The sequence below is a fragment of the Phragmites australis genome, chromosome 13 (genome assembly GCF_958298935.1).
Source record: "Phragmites australis chromosome 13, lpPhrAust1.1, whole genome shotgun sequence".
NCBI lineage: Eukaryota > Viridiplantae > Streptophyta > Magnoliopsida > Poales > Poaceae > Phragmites > Phragmites australis.
This window is the reverse complement of record NC_084933.1, coordinates 19,180,765-19,196,593: the sequence shown is the minus strand read 5'-3', so window position 1 is coordinate 19,196,593 and position 15,829 is coordinate 19,180,765. Positions and strand designations below refer to the sequence as shown.

At 44.2% G+C, this 15,829-nt stretch overlaps 2 protein-coding genes and 1 long non-coding RNA gene across 5 annotated transcripts; 2 read left to right on the top strand and 1 right to left on the bottom strand.

The window, feature by feature from the left end:
• The first annotated feature begins 204 nt into the window (after window positions 1–204).
• LOC133888620 (glutathione hydrolase 1-like) lies at window positions 205–6,129 on the top strand. Of its 2 annotated transcripts, XR_009903807.1 has the most exons (8): window positions 205–316; window positions 466–794; window positions 2,420–2,935; window positions 3,044–3,279; window positions 3,492–3,756; window positions 3,868–4,005; window positions 4,111–4,404; window positions 4,669–6,129. XR_009903807.1 is itself a non-coding variant. In XM_062328930.1 (7 exons), the coding sequence occupies exons 1-7, from the start codon at window positions 310–312 to the stop codon at window positions 4,330–4,332; spliced, it is 1,713 nt and encodes a 570-aa protein (XP_062184914.1). In that variant the 5' UTR covers window positions 205–309; the 3' UTR covers window positions 4,333–4,494. The 2 variants fall into 2 exon arrangements, 1 of the variants encoding a protein (XP_062184914.1); XM_062328930.1 differs by lacking the exon at window positions 4,669–6,129 and having other exon boundaries at window positions 4,111–4,494.
• Window positions 6,130–6,984: 855 nt separating this feature from the next.
• LOC133888621 (uncharacterized) lies at window positions 6,985–7,554 on the top strand. The gene has a single exon (XM_062328931.1). It carries the CDS (start codon window positions 7,084–7,086, stop codon window positions 7,345–7,347), a length of 264 nt encoding a protein of 87 aa, XP_062184915.1. The 5' UTR covers window positions 6,985–7,083; the 3' UTR covers window positions 7,348–7,554.
• A 1,478-nt stretch (window positions 7,555–9,032) lies between these two features.
• On the bottom strand, window positions 9,033–10,333 carry LOC133888714 (uncharacterized). Of its 2 annotated transcripts, XR_009903821.1 has the most exons (4): window positions 10,213–10,333; window positions 10,004–10,114; window positions 9,640–9,706; window positions 9,033–9,500 (listed from the first exon to the last, which is right to left on the bottom strand). It is a non-coding gene; the product is annotated as an uncharacterized LOC133888714 (long non-coding RNA). The 2 variants fall into 2 exon arrangements; XR_009903820.1 differs by lacking the exon at window positions 10,213–10,333 and having other exon boundaries at window positions 10,004–10,205.
• Window positions 10,334–15,829: the final 5,496 nt, after the last annotated feature.

The following is a 15,829-nucleotide window of genomic DNA, read 5'->3' as shown; positions in this document are numbered from 1 at the left end:
AGAAGCTAAAAACTAAAATAAATATGTTGACTTATTGTTGGCTTTTAAAAAGGTGAAAAGTTAGTTTTTGATAAAATAAATTAAAAGCTAATAAGCTAGCTGAATTCTGATTGAGAATAACTTTTCTAATTTTTGATGCGCTGAAAATTTAAAAATTCCTTATAAAACCTAACAACCAAAAGTAATAAATAACTTTCAGCAGAAGTCTATAAGTTTTAGCGGTGAGGGCCCTCCAGTCTGTTCGGGGCGCTTCCAACTGGCCGATCAAAATCTTCCACGCAGTTTTTCCCGGTTCTGTCCTCCCGCGCCATGGCCGGTACGCTCTCAGGCTCTCTTCTCCTCTTCCCCCTCACACTACCACGCACTCTAGCTATGCGCTCGCCCGCGCGCGGCGTCGCACGAACGCATACAGTCATACGCACCAATAAACAATTCACTGAGCTCCTCTCTTTCCACCGTGCCCAGCTCGACGCCTCCAATGGTCGGCGGCCACCGCCGAGCTCCTCCTCTTCCTCTTCCTCTCTGCCGCGGCTGCAGCGGGGCGCAGGGAGGTGGTGACATCGCCTCACGGCGCCGTAGCGGCGGACGACGGGCGGTGCTCGAGGATAGGGCGCGACGCGCTCCGCGAGGGCGGCAGCGCCGTGGACGCCGCCGTGGCCACGGCGCTCTGCCTCGGCGTGGTCAGCCCGGCGTCCAGCGGGGTGGGCGGCGGCGCCTTCATGATCGTCAGGCTCGCCGACGGCACGGCCGTCGCGTACGACTCCCGCGAGACCGCCCCCCACGCCGCCTCCAAGGTGACATCGTGAACCACTTAACCGTGTGCCGTGGTCAAAGCTCAAATCTTTGCTAGGATTTGCGGGTGACATTACACCTAGAGGGCACGGCGTCACTTGGCGTTGGACTTTGTTAGATACGAACCACGCTTGACTAGGGCTCAAGGTGGTGAGAGCGACAAACGGTTGGAGTATAGACCAATCGTTCCAAATACGAGTGGCCAAGTTGGAATCAAGGTGATGAGAGCGACGATTCACATGGTTCTTGTTCCTTCAGGATCTTATCTTCCGTCACAAATTAAACAAGATGATTACAGAGGCAAAGCTGCAGTGTTAAGTTACTGCTCGTTGCTTCCAAGGAGGATGTGGCTTGGAGTGATGGGAATAACGATGGGCAAAGTTCCATGTATCTGCAAACTTTATCATTGTAGGTTAAGCCAGTGGCGGCCATTCAACCATGCTGTCCTTGTCTCTGCTCTCCGCTTGCATTGTGGAAAATGCGTCACGCTCCCTTCCACTTGCGGGTGTCCCCTGCATTGTGCTGCTGTAGAGTATGGACCGTTGCAACACTAAACGGGGAAAGCCAAAAGGAGTCCAAGTTTGGATGCGCAGAGCCTGATGTTACAGTACAAACAACCGTGCTGGAGATCAATTAACACCGGTTGCTAGAACTTTAGCTTCTAATTTCATGTCAGATCTTAAATTTATAGATTAAAATAAAATAATTTAAACTTATATTTTAGTTTAAAATAGAAAATTAATTTATTTAAATATCTTGTTGTACATATAACTTTAGCTTATAATTTTTGAATTTAGAAATACCTAGCTTCAAATTTTTTAAAAATAGAGCTTTACCAAACATACCTACCTATCCCATCGTCAGTCCATGTGCAGTAATGTACAAGCACAAAATCTATCTGTTAGACGTTATTGTCTCCCATCTGATCAAGCGACCGGAGACCTATTTGCCCATCCCGTACAATTTCCTGTGAAAGAATAATACAGATCAGGATTTTTGACAATTCGATCCTGCCATATAGCTTTTCTAGCTAATCCCAATACAATTTCAAAGCAAAGTGCTGAAAAATAATATTTTTATAACATATAGCCATGTCTTGAACTCAGGGAGGGTGGTGTGACTAGTTCAGCTTGAGCAGAGGAATGACCATGTCTTCTCAGAAAGAAACATAATTCCAACATCATTAAAAAAAAATGGACCTTGGGGAGAAGAGATTCCCGGCTTCATCTCGAAGGAGTAGAGTACTTAACCCTGGCTGATTAGGATACTTGCTAAAACCAATTCTTAGAGAGGTGTACTCACACGGCATATAAGTATCCAGATTCGAGCCAGAGTAGACAGCTTTAACAACCGAGCTATCGCTTAAAAGGTCTTCCTAGAAGTAAATCCATGAGCAAAGGAGTGGCCCAAGTGGAAATTCACCACTGCATGCACTTTCAACACTACGTCGCTTTAAAATTTCGTCATCATGTTCGAAAATCTGCATGATCTGACTTATGCGCATCAGATATCCGTTCTCTATGTTAGTTCTCCTTCTCCCTCACTGTACGTCTGTATCTGTACTATCTTTGAGATTGTTCCTCCAAAAACGAGAAATGAACACCAGAAATGGCAATCGTGAATTCAGGACATGTACGGCGGCAACGAGACGCTGAAGGCACGGGGCGCTCTCTCCATAGCAGTCCCAGGTGAAATCGCGGGCCTGTACGAGGCATGGAAGCGCCACGGCAAGCTCCCATGGAAGCAGCTCGTCAAGCCGGCCGCGCGGCTCGCCCTGGCGTTCAGGATATCTCCCTACCTGCGCATGCAGATGGAGGCGACCAGGGACGGCATCCTCGGCAACAAGGGGATCCGAGCCGTGTACGCTCCGAAGGGAGACCTCCTCAAGGTCGGGGACGTGTGTCGCAACGAGAAGCTTGCCAAGACGCTGAGGGCCGTCGCAGAGCACGGACCGGGCGCGTTCTATGATGGTTTCGTTGGAGCTCAGCTGGTGAAGGATGTTCGGGAGGTTGGAGGGATCATGACGGTGGAGGATCTGAAGAGGTATCGGGTGAAGGTACGGCGGCCGCTGTCGGAGAACGTGATGGGGCTTCAGGTGGTGACCATGCCCCCGCCGTCTGCCGGTGGTGCTGGGATGATCCTTGTAAGTTTCCTGCATTGTGGGCATTGATGAATACACGCAATCCAATCATTTTCATCATATTTACTTGCTATTACCTTAACAACCTTTTGTTTTTTTACTTATGAACAGGTTCTGAACATCCTTGCTCAGTACGGAATTCCTTCTGGTTTTTCTGGTTCTCTTGGAATTCATCGCCTCATCGAATCCCTGAAAAATTACTTTGCAGTAAAGATGAATCTTGGTGATCCTGACTTTGTGAACGTCAGCGAAGTTGTATCTGATATGGTGTCTCCAAAATTTGCTGCTGAGCTGAAGAAAACTATTTATGACAATATGACATTTGACCCTAAACATTATGGTGGAAGGTAAAGAACACTTTTTCAACATAAAAATATATTGTTTCACTGATCAAATATTCCTCTTTGATGATATCACGAACCTTGAAATTCTTTGTGCATCACTTCATCAGTTCCTTCTTTCCTATTCAGTACTGCAATATTTGCAGCAGATGCTCATGGGTTCTATGTCCCATTAACTTCCCACAGAGGGCACTGATTCTTGTCAACTTGTGTTTCAGGTGGAACATCCTTCAGGACCATGGAACCAGCCACTCGTCCATTGTCGACAGCGAGCGAAACGCGGTTTCGATGACTAGCACCGTCAACTCGTACTTCGGATCTCTGATCCTGTCCCCAAGCACAGGCATTCTGCTCAACAACGAGATGGATGACTTCTCCATGCCGGCAAACACGTCTGCCAATTCTCCACCGCCGGCTCCCGCCAATTTCATCAGCCCTTTGAAACGGCCTCTCTCTTCCATGGCTCCGACCATAGTTCTCAAGGTAACTACAGCTAATAATGGAAGCTGAGAAGATCTGAAATGAGTTCTGGTCGTGTGTCGGAAAGTTTCAGTGTTCTGAAAGCTTATGGGTGTTTTGTCGTGTGTCGCATAGGATGGGAAGCTGAAGGCTGCAGTTGGTGCCAGTGGTGGCAGCATGATCCCAGCTGGAACAATCGAGGTATTCCTCAACCATTTCGTCAAGAGCATGGATCCATTATCATCGGTCATGGCGCCAAGAGCGTATCACCAGGTTCAAATCTTTTGTTTTGATTTCATCCATATATCCAGACACAACCTCCAATCTCCGTTCATTTTGAAACCCTCTGTTCATTCTTCTGAGGTTGGTTTGCTGCAGCTGATCCCGAACGTGGTCCAGTACGAGAACTGGACGACGGTGCTCGGCGACCATTTCTTGCTCGACGCCGCGACGAGGGGCGACCTGCAGAAGAGAGGCCACGTCCTGACGCCGCTCGCCGGGGGAACCATTAGCCAGTTCGTGGTGCACAACGTTGAGCACTCCGGCGACCTGACCGCCGTAAGTGACCCGAGAAAAGGAGGCTTCCCGGCCGGATACTAAACTAGCGCGATGTACCATTGCCGCAGCGTCTGTGATTGGTTAGAGACGCGACATTCTATAAAATACTGATAGGTATGATGATCTCTATCATTTATTTGAATTGATCAAACAGTCATCGTAAAAATTAAACTATATTTCTTATTTTAAAAAATATATTTAATCTCTTATTATTTAATTTTATATCTAGACGTTCAATATTTGCTTTCTATACATTCTAAAATTATATTCGATGTCTTATTATTTATCTTTCATACATAAACGTCTAATATTTATCTTTCATATATTTATCGTCGTGTTTCTCCAAATAATATGTCGTACCCCATACTTCGCCTATAGCTTCAAGTTTCTCCAAAGCATACGTCTCCTTCCGCACTTTGCCTATAGCGTCGGCTTATAGAGAGGGTGTGTCACGCCCTCACGTCACCTCTACCATCATCTATAACGGATGTTGCCTTCGTCACATTATCTTTATATCAAGATACTCTACTAGAATTATTTTCATCCTCTCATAAATCGGTCATCATATTGACTCTCCTCACGATATTGCTAACAGTTAACTCTGAAAGATGCGGTCCCCTTCACTCTCCTATCTAGATACTCAATATTCTCCTCATTTTTGAAATTACATGATTATATTGTGAATTTTGTGTATACAAATCTCTCTTTTGTTATGTTATTTTTTTACTTCTTTAGATTTCTATATCTTGATTTATATAAGTGTGTGAAACATATACGCAGTTGCTAGTTAAAAAACATAAGGGCACGGTCAGCGCCAGCCGTCCGATGGGGAGATATTGCCAACATTGGACAGTCAGTGCAACATTCAGCAACAAAAAGAAAATCACTACAAATTTGAGTGTAGGCCCGGCCATAAACCCCCAAACCTTATAAAATTCTCTCCTTTTTTAGTGTGTGCTTCACAAGAAAATTTGGTAAATCGGGCTAGCTTGTTCTGACCTCTTGCGAGCTCTGTGCAGCCTAATCCGTCATGTATGACTCATGAGTCACAAGCGTCAAATCCTACGCAAAGCAGTGCGTGTGTCCTATGGACCAAACAATTATGTCGTGAGAGCGCCATGAACGGTTCCTTTTTAGCTCCAACTTGCTAAATGTGGCATCCTAGTCAGGCCCGTCTCTGAGCTGCCCACTGGCTCGCCGCTATATAGAGCACGATAGACAAGAAGCAAACTTAATCACAACTAGCAATTTCAGAGCCACAGGGTGAGTCGCTAGAGCGCGAAACTGTCTAAGTGATAAGTGATTCAGGCGATGGCATCGATGATTGGAGGGCACTTTGTGGAGGCCTACATACTGAAGAAGGAGTGCAGCGAGAGGATGAGCGCAACGGGTGAAGCTGCGGCGGAGGCGCGGAGCAACGGCGGCTCCGGCAAGGGACTCTTTGGGCTGATGGTGATGAGGAAGAAGAAGGTGCACCCAATAGCTCGAAAGCTTCGAGGGTCGTCAGCTCACATAATTGATCAAAATGGATCCTTTTGAGCAATCTTCAGATATATGCAACTGGGAGTATATCTATTTGCAAGACTGCACACTAATGTATACATACCTGAGGGCCTAGTGCTTGGAAGTTTTATTTATACAAACTGAAGTTGAGACAGTACAGTGTGACTGATGTCTTATAGTTGTGCAAGCAGTTACATGCTACCTAGTTTGTGTTGGATATATACTGGATTACTGAAGGGTGTATGCGTGTGCCCTAGTTAAAGTGTTATACTCCATATGTTACGTACTGTCGATGTAAATACCTGCTACTTATCAGTTCCTACCAATATTTTTGGACATCGAGCTCCGAAGAGGGAAGTTTTAATTTCATCAGGTTCGGACCTAAGGTACCGGTGTAGTGTATAGTACCTTGGTTGAGCGGTAGCAGTGGACAAGAGTACGCACGGCCTTCCTTTCATTCAGGAATCCAATGGCCACACTTCTGTGAAAGATCAGTGGCAGTGCCCAGCTGCATCCTCCCAATAATTGCCTACGCATCGATCGTTATTGTTTGCCTCCTATAACCACGGAGAGAGACAGAGACGCATCGAGATCGACAACCAGCAGAAACAGCTCCAAAAAACAATTCCAAAGACCTGCCCGTTGGACCTGCAGCTACAAGGTAGCCTAGATACTCCTAATTCAAAAGCGCCACCGGAGCAGGCCCCGAGTGGCAGCTGCTGTCAGAACTCACAATTCGCAAGAGATTCCAGCACCATCGACGGCGGCCCGTGCTCGGTTATGTACAGCCCCAGAACGCTCGACGGCTACGGCTCACTAGCACAGCACTAGGTCGATCGGTACATGGCCGGTCAGCAGCATCGTCTCACGACTTACGATGTGATCCTTCTTCCTACCTGCATCGCAGAGGAAGTTTCTCACGCAGGGTTGCTGACTGCAACTGCTAGAGTGACAGACACATCCGCATGCGTACGAAATCAGCGGCAAGTCAAGCCTTTCACCGTCGATCGATGGAGCTCGGGACGTGCCAAGACATTTCGTCGATCGTGTGGCGGCACTTCACCAACCCAGCCGAGCCGTCAAGAGGACCGAAACTACTCGTCAATTTACCTGCCTTGCATACCAAGTTTGCGCTGCAGGACTGGGACCCCTCCTCTCCCTCTAGTCTCTATATACATTTCCTACCACAGTGCTTCTATACACTTCATAGTTCATACATCTTACCAGTGAGGAGCAAGACCAAAAAAGAAAGAAAAGAGGCTAGGCTCTGGAGAAACGCAGAAAGAGAAGATGGCGTCCATGATATCAGGAGACTTCGTCGAGGCCTACGTGCTGAAGAACGCCTGCAAGGAGAAGATGAGGAGAGCTGAAGCAAACGCCGTCGTTGACGACGGCGAGGCGGCAGCACAAGGAAAGAAGCAGCAGGCCAGCGATGAGGCACCGGAAAAGAAGGCTCCTGAAGAAGCTGGCAGTAAGGGAGACGGAGGTGGCCTATTTGGGTTGGTGAAGAAGAAGGTGCACCCCAAAGTTGAAGGAACCGGACCTTCTTCTTGAGCTAGTTGCTTTGTAGCAGCACGACTTTTTCCTTGAAGTCAAGTGTTTTCAGCCAAGATTGCAACTAGGCATCTCTTTCCCTGTTTTCTTTCTTTCTTGAATAAGATGTGTGCAAGGCAACTATGTGAATTAATGTACCCAAGCTTGTTTCTTAATGGTTGTTTGATAACAATGGAACAAAAACTTTTGCTGAGAACAGCTCCTCTTCCTTGGCTGAGAGCAGCTTCAAAATATTAACATCTGTACTACTGCGTATATGCTCTAGAAAGTCCATCCAAAATGCACGCATGCTTGTTGCTGAACTATTTTTCAGCAGATACTACACGTCTGCACGCTAATTAGGGCTTGATTGTTTAAGATGTGGATTGTAAATTGTAAAAAGTTGGATTATGAAAACTGAATTATAAAAACTGATTGTAATATATGCAGAAACTAAGTAGAAAATAGATTGCTGGGTTGTTACAATCTGAAAGCTAAATTATACGATTCAATTTTTACAATCCAGTATGTTTGTTTTAGTTTACATATTATGATTACTTTCAGCTTCATTGTAGGTTGTGATCTGCAATTTACAAACTGAAACAAACTAACTCTTACCAAATTGAGATTTAATTTGCTCCTAGTTCTATGCTAATCCTCCAAGTTTAGCTGACTGCTGCCTCACAAATTTCAACCAGAACGCAGTGTTCGACATTTGGACTGTGCGAGACAAAGCTTCAATATGGCAAAAATTTGTCCTCTGCGTTGGTCACCTTCTGAATGAGGACATGGAAGTACCCCCTCCGTTTCACAATACTTAGCACTTTTGACAAAAAAATTCTTTCCAAAATACATAGCACTACACACATACCAATGTATCATTTTCCATTTTGCCTCTTCTCGGGATTTGTGCTATTCAATTTTAGCCACACGTTTAGTTATACAATATTGAACACTTATCTTTTTATGTAATTGTTAAAGGGAATTTTTGTCCTAATCTATTCAATAAGTGATTGCCTAAATTCATGTGCATTAATCAAAAGTGCCCAGTATTATAAAACTGAGGGGTACTTATTAAAGTATTGTACGCTTGGGTACTATTTTCACGTACGCTTAGGTATAAGAAATTTATCCGATAGTTAAATAGACCCTAGGTTATTAGGTTGTCGGTTTGTTACAACACTTACGACATGCGACGGTAACAGCGGAAACAATTGATATTACGTGCCAATTTTGTGTGCTTTATCAGTGATCATGTGCTATATCTACTGGTGTCCGGTGAGTTCTGGAGAATTTCCCACGTCGACTTCTGCAACTGTTCAACACCATGTTGCAGCGGAAATTCTCTATTTGGCACAGCTTTTTTTCCAAAGAGCTTTTCAAATAAGCTGGCTGCTCTGAAAAGTTGATTGCTTAGAGAATCTGTTAGCTGCTTTTTATATGGTTAATTGTCTGTTTTGATTGTGAAAAGAATAAAATGCCTCCGTAAAATATGATATTTGTTACTAGTTTAGTAGAGATATTGCTATCTCATTACCTTTTGACATTATTTGAAAAAAAAAATTGATGCTAATGTTAGAGGAAAATTTGAGAAGAAATTCTACACTCGCATCATCTATTGTCCACAACATCATCTGTATTGGCAGTAGGTCCGATCTCTATTTGCATTTACAATATGAAGAGGGTGACATCATAGTTGCGGCAAAATGCCTTTGTAAGAAACAACAATTCCGTGTGTTCAAGAAACAACTGTTACCTATACAACGATGCATTGTGCATATAATAACCAAAAACAACTGTTCAAGAACAAACATCATGTCTGCCAGCTCAAACAAGCTTTTTCCCCAAACAATAAACTCATTTCACCATACAACAAAGATATACATGCCGAGTCTAGCTAGCAGCCTATCAAAGTACAAAAATATCACAGCGAAGAAATATTTGTCCTAACTGAAAGTTGTAAATAGTTTAGCGGATCCTTTCAGTCCCACAACTGATAAGGCAAAGAACTAACCAATAATCTTGGATTATCACTTCACATAGCTAGCTGTGGCGGGCTTGGTTTCACATCTCTGGACACCAAAGTCGGGGCCAACTTGACAATGATGGTCAGGCAACATTCACTCCTTCCGACATTGCTGCGGCAACTTCACATCTCTATATCTTGTTCTGAACTGTGCATATAATAACCAAAGACAATAGCTTTCACAAAATCGAAGATCCAGTTGTGACCTTTTTCTACACATCAATATCCAATGCCAATTCACCATTGCTATTTGTTTCAGAAGAAAATCCTTTGGACCAATTCCATACCTTTACAGATGCATCATTTCCACCTCAAATCAGGAGCTTCCCCTTCTCATCAAATGCTGAAAATGCTCTGTTAAGGAGCTGATTAGTTAAAACTGAGATATGTAAGTGATAGATACATCGCTAGTGCACTTTTGCAGGAGAAGGTAATCCAAATCGGGGAGCCAACACACACAAAATATCTAAAACTCGTACTTATATAAGCAATTAAATTTTCTAATGCTACTAGCCATCAATCCTGATGAAGCTAAGCACATAAGGACATGGAAAATTTACAACAAATGCCGCTCAAATTCACATCTTTTATCAGTTAACTGAATTACTATCCATACACAAGTTCTTGGCTATCACAGACGAGCGAACCCACCTGAGCTGGTGGTCCCTAGCAGCCGGAGCTGCATACCTCGGCTGGAGGTGCGGATTCGGTGCTCCCTGCGGTTGGAGCTGCTAGAAGCATCAGTGCCCAATACCGCTATATCTGAAATAACAGCGCCCCTTCAGCCAGAATCAGGACCGATCCGAAGCCTAAATCAGGCCGTCATGAGAGAAAGAGAGGAAGAGGGGATGGAGGGGAACCGTAGACACTGGATCTGGCCGTGACACTGTCGCAGGCGACTATATCCGGCCATAGCACGGCGGGCAACGACCAAAATCCAGCCATAGTTCATACTAGTCCCTGATCAATAGCTAAACTAAGTAAATAAGGTACGCAAAAGCGACTCAAGTTTTAATGGCAATTTGAGTACGGACGAAGTCAAACTTTTCTATTCTTCATCTTCACATTCGACGAAATTAAACTCTGGATCATCTGAATCTACATATAGCAAGAGTTAATACATAAGATACTCAGTAAGTTCTAACTCAAGGGGAGACATCAGATGTATAAAGATAGATTGAGAATAATATTGTAGAGTCTTTAGGTTTTGTAGAAAGCTAGTTTTTGATACAGGGTTAAATTTGTGAAGACTATCTTAAAATATTTTTGAGGGAACATATAAGTTGAGTTTATAGAGTTGTTGGTCTAGAGAGATACTTTCATCTCATCAGTTCTCACACTTCTTTTACCGATGGATACATAGTTCGGGATACTCCAGACACATAGTCAACACTTTTTTTTAAAACACGGTCACACTGTCTACTCACACACCAAGGAGATACACACGCCGAAAAGCTAATCATTGTGACCGAAACATAGCATATCCTTGACCGAGGACACGGGTATCTGAATAGGTTTAACACTCTACAGAGATTGTATATTTTACCCACAAAATATGCACAGACTCCAACCTTAGCAACTAGTGGAACTGTCATAACGAGACGCAACGTCCTCACAACATAGCCACAATATCCACTCACGGGATACTAAGATACCAGGGGCCTTAGATATTCACGGGAATGATCACTTAGCAATCCCAAGGCTCTGACATGGCCTTAACAACATCACTAGCCGGACTTTGGGTTACGCACTGCACAAGTCTTCTCCTGGTCTCCGTTGCCACTACCGGCCTCTGAGTGGATATCGAACTAAGTTGAATGGGTTGAGTCAAGTCATACACATTCAGGTTATGTGGTTGTACGATTGAATACTAGGTAGGATGTCACAGAGAATCAATCCTTATACGACCGAGGCAAGTGTCTCCCAACAAGAACATCACAAAGCTGAAACTTGCTCTAAGGTAATTCTTACCTTTGTGGGGTACTTTACTCACCCCCGTCAAGAACACACTAGAGTTTTCATGAATATATCCTACACATACACCAAGCGCATAACTCTTTACACTTTTTAAAAAGGCATGGTTAATATATGTAAATATCATGGTTCTTTTATTTGAGCAAATCAATCATAAGCATGCTAGTAAACAAGCATTTATCTAAACAATTATTATAGTCGATGTTGGGGACTTTCTAGGGTTTCAACGGAATAAGTGATAATATCAAAGTGTGGCATAAACAAGCTAGGTCATAACTACATTAGCATATTTATAAAATTGCATTTATTAACTTAAGCATGTGTATCCCTATAATTTGAAATAATGGTTCTACGGGTTATTTTTTAAAGCATAGGATCAACATGATCAACATAGTACGCCGTACCTTCATTGAAATCCTCGCCCGCTCCTTCTTCAAACTCTGGATCCTCTAGGTCTTCCTCGAATGCGCCTTCCTCTAACAAATGCAACAAACGACAAAAACGCACACACAAACAATCAATCGAATGATTATATTAAAAGCTAATTAGATTACAAAAATTAGGAAATTGACTTGATTTTGTAGATCTCGAATTTAGATGAATATTGGTAGAAGAATCATAAAAAACAGAGTTAGGACGAAGAAGTTTTATCGGGAGAAAATCAGAAAAAGGAAAAGAGCAGAATTTATTGGAATATTCCAATTTTAGCTTAGCTTTGGAGGTGGCTCGGCTCGGGGCTAGGCTCAGCTTTGAAGATGGCTCGGCTCGAGATCGGCTCGGCGTGGCTGGGAGCGACTGGGCTCGGCTAAAAGGACAGACCCACCTGTCGGTGAGGGAGAGAGAGGATAAGGGGGAGAGATGCGATCGGCTCGGGTGGAGAGAGCGAGAGGGAGAGGGAGGAGGAGGTGATGGGGGGGCCAAGCGACGGAGGGCGGAGGCGAGCGGCAAGACAGGGCAGCGGTGGTCAGATCCGGCCCGGGCGGGGGCAGATCTGGCTGGTGATGATGAGGGCGACGATTGGTGACAGCAAGAAAGCGGTGGCTGGGGACGTCAGGAAGGCGGCTAAGGTATGGCTCTCAGGTGGCTTTGGGTGAGAAGAGAGAGAGGGGAGGGGATGAGTGGTGGAGCTCACCGATGGCGGGCTTCGAAGCGTGGTGGCGGCGATGCTCGGAGAAGGAGTAGGGGAGGAGGTGGAGGTGAGGGAGAGAGAGGTGATGTGGTGCGGTGTGGAGGGAGGAGGAAGAGGGTATTGTTCATCTTTATAGGAGGCACGAGACGAGGCGTGGGGCTCAAGGGAGCGGCGCTAGGTGCGAGGTGCGAGGATGGCTACGACGCATAGCAACGGGACGAGCGGCGTGGCGCAGAGCAGAGCCCTGGCACATGCGGTGGCAATGGCACTAGATCACGAGAATGGGACAGAGAGAGGGATTTCTAAGGACTTTTTTCTTTGGGAAAAACATGGGTGTGACATGCAGACGGAGCAAGTTTGTGAGGAAGAAAGCGAGTCATCAACGCAAAGGGATCAAAACCCTCTCTGGACTACATGAGGACGAGAGGGTCCCGCTTGTTGTCCACTATATGTGGTCTAGGTGGTTGTATCCCGTATTGGAGTGGGTACGACCTACTAGCCACGGACCCGTCCCGTGCCTCACATAGCAGGCACTTGTCCAGTACCCGTGAAGAACCCGTTCGGGCATACTCGTGAGAGGCACCTTCGGTTGCGGAGCTTCATGTGTCACATTCATGTGCTGAGGCTGAGGAGTGCACGCATGCCTGAGCAGTGTACATTAGGTTCATAGTCCCTGTAATGAACACAGCCTCCTCATACTACAATGACACCTCCGCCTGTAGCATCGACTCATCACAAGGACATCATTGACTAAACGCAGCTGACATCTGACTAGAGCAGCACGCGTGATTTTGACTGGGCTGCTGCAATGCAGGCTGCCAGCTTCACCGAGCTCTTTAGCGGACAATACCCCTAATATCTCGATGCACTTGGGGTTCACAGAGGTACCAGCAGGGTGAGCCTTCAGCATACCAGACTCCATCAGAGCACGTACTAAAGACGTTCTACATTTCCACATGAAGATCCTTCATCATGGTACATGTAGGACAGAGTTAGTAAGTATGAATACACGTTCGGTGGGGTCCCACAGGGCAGGACGATGATGATGACGAGCAAGGACACACATGGAAGGGGCCAGCGCAAGCCGTTGGTACGAGAGCCACACACCCGCCAAATGCTAATACTCCTGGGGATTGCGTGTGGCATCATCATCGTTGAGTAGTCAATGCAGCTGTTCGGTGCACTTATACTTGTTCATGACACATGTATTATTCACTTTATTATCGTAGTCATCTCTATTATGTCTTATTCACTGTATTGTTAATGTAATTATTTTTAATTTATTTAATATTTATCAAATAATTATAACACATAACTTTATTTATTACTTATTTATTAAGCATTGTTACATATTGATTATGATATTTAATATTTCTTTAATGTTTCTTATATAATCAGGGATTCATGCTTTGGTGTGGAGTTAGAATGTTGCAGTCGATGATTAATAAATCTATGACGGGATCTCTAGTACAGGCTTTTCATGGACACCTATAACCATCAATATAGCATTTAACGCCTCTTTACAGGTTGTGCGTGAATGAAAGGATGATCCCTTTATGGAAAACAACCTAATACAAGTCGTATCTAAATTGCATGCAAGACACTTATGTTCTGTATTAACCACTCCGCTTCAATATTTAACCACCGACGATCTTAGGTCCGTCTTGCACGAGGAACTTCAAATGTATTTTAGGGTGTGCAAACTAGCAGACCATACTTCTATGCTAGTTTTCTCTACGAAGCAAATAAGGATAGTGATGTTGCTTGATCAGTATGTATCTCACATTCAGATTCGTTATTTTCTATGTGATAACCCTACTTACCTTTTTTTCCATTGATTTGAATGCTCATCTTTTGCGTTATGTGTTTCCGAAAGACGCAGAGTTGATTAATAAAGACATCCCAAACTTCTTGGTGATGTATATGCTATTCGCGGGGAGGGGGGTTTGATGCCTGGTTCGCATACAAGACGATGAAGATCAGCGAACCTAAGGGGTACATGGGCGCCTTCTACTGTTCAACCAGAAAATAACGAGGACAACAACGATGATGATTTCATATCATCAATGCATCGACATTTCAGTAGCAATACAGGAGAAGTTTCAGAGAACACTATAAGAGGATGTTCATGCACTATATCGAGATGGTGTACAATAAACAAGGAAATAAGCTGTTTTCCTACCGTGATAACTCAAGATGATGACGACGACGACGACGATTTCATGCCACAACAATCCCTCCCTCCGAGACCTTCATTTTCGAAGGACACTAATGACCCTGAATATGATGGTGGATTTGCTTATACCCATCCTTATAACTTCTCATCACCACCTTAGAGACGACAATTATCTTACCTTGATATCATTGACGGGCACAACTCGCATTCTTCCACTAATTTGCATCGCCACTTTTCCACCGTCATCTTGAGATGATCTAGGTATTCAACAGCTATACACTATACATATGATGGTATTGTTTGTTGCTTAAGCAATCTCCTGCGATCTTTTTCTCCTTTGACATCAACTTCAAGTTGTGCTTTCGCTGAATTATGGCAGAGGGAGTCAGATGACAGAAGCACGCTGCACTCAACACGGGAGGGAGCTGACTGATATAAAAGATGAAGAGCATGCCATTTTCGGCATATGATGTGCCGAATAAGGGATTGTTGCTTGTATTTGTCACGTCATGTGTTAAATACAAGCCATCTAGGCGTATTAGCACACGGTGTGCCGAATATGCTTGAGATTCTATGGATTTGGTACATCATGTGCTAAATACTATTTGTCCTATATGTTTTTAGTACACCACATGCTAAATACACTTGCTATATTTGTAAATAAAGGACAATGTAACAAACTTATATTTTATATGATAGAGATTAGTGATGAATAACAACTACCACAGTATGCGTCACCGAGCTGTCTATCTCCCAACTGCAAATATCTCTCAACTGCTAATGGCTGTCCCGAGTCATTGAGTAATGACACTACCGTGACTCCATGAGTCGCTAAAACCAATAGGGCCTAAGGCCATCTCCAACAGCGGAGGTTTTCAGTACTATAGGAATCCAAAAAATACTGTTGCGTTGGAATTTTGCCTCCAACAGCTACGGTATCAAGGTAAACAGTGTTACGGAGTGAGAATGTGCTACTTCAAATTTGCTGGTACCCTATAGCATCCGCATCACTATTCACACAGTATGCACGTGGGTCTGAGGGAAGGGGTAGAGTAATAGAAGGTGAGAAATAGAGTAGCTGTTGGAGATGAAAAAATAGATGATGCTGTAATAATGTTAAAGGGTACTATAATAATGCTATAGAAAATAAAATTTTAAAATATAGAGATAGCCTAACACGTCATTGATACTGCCGTGA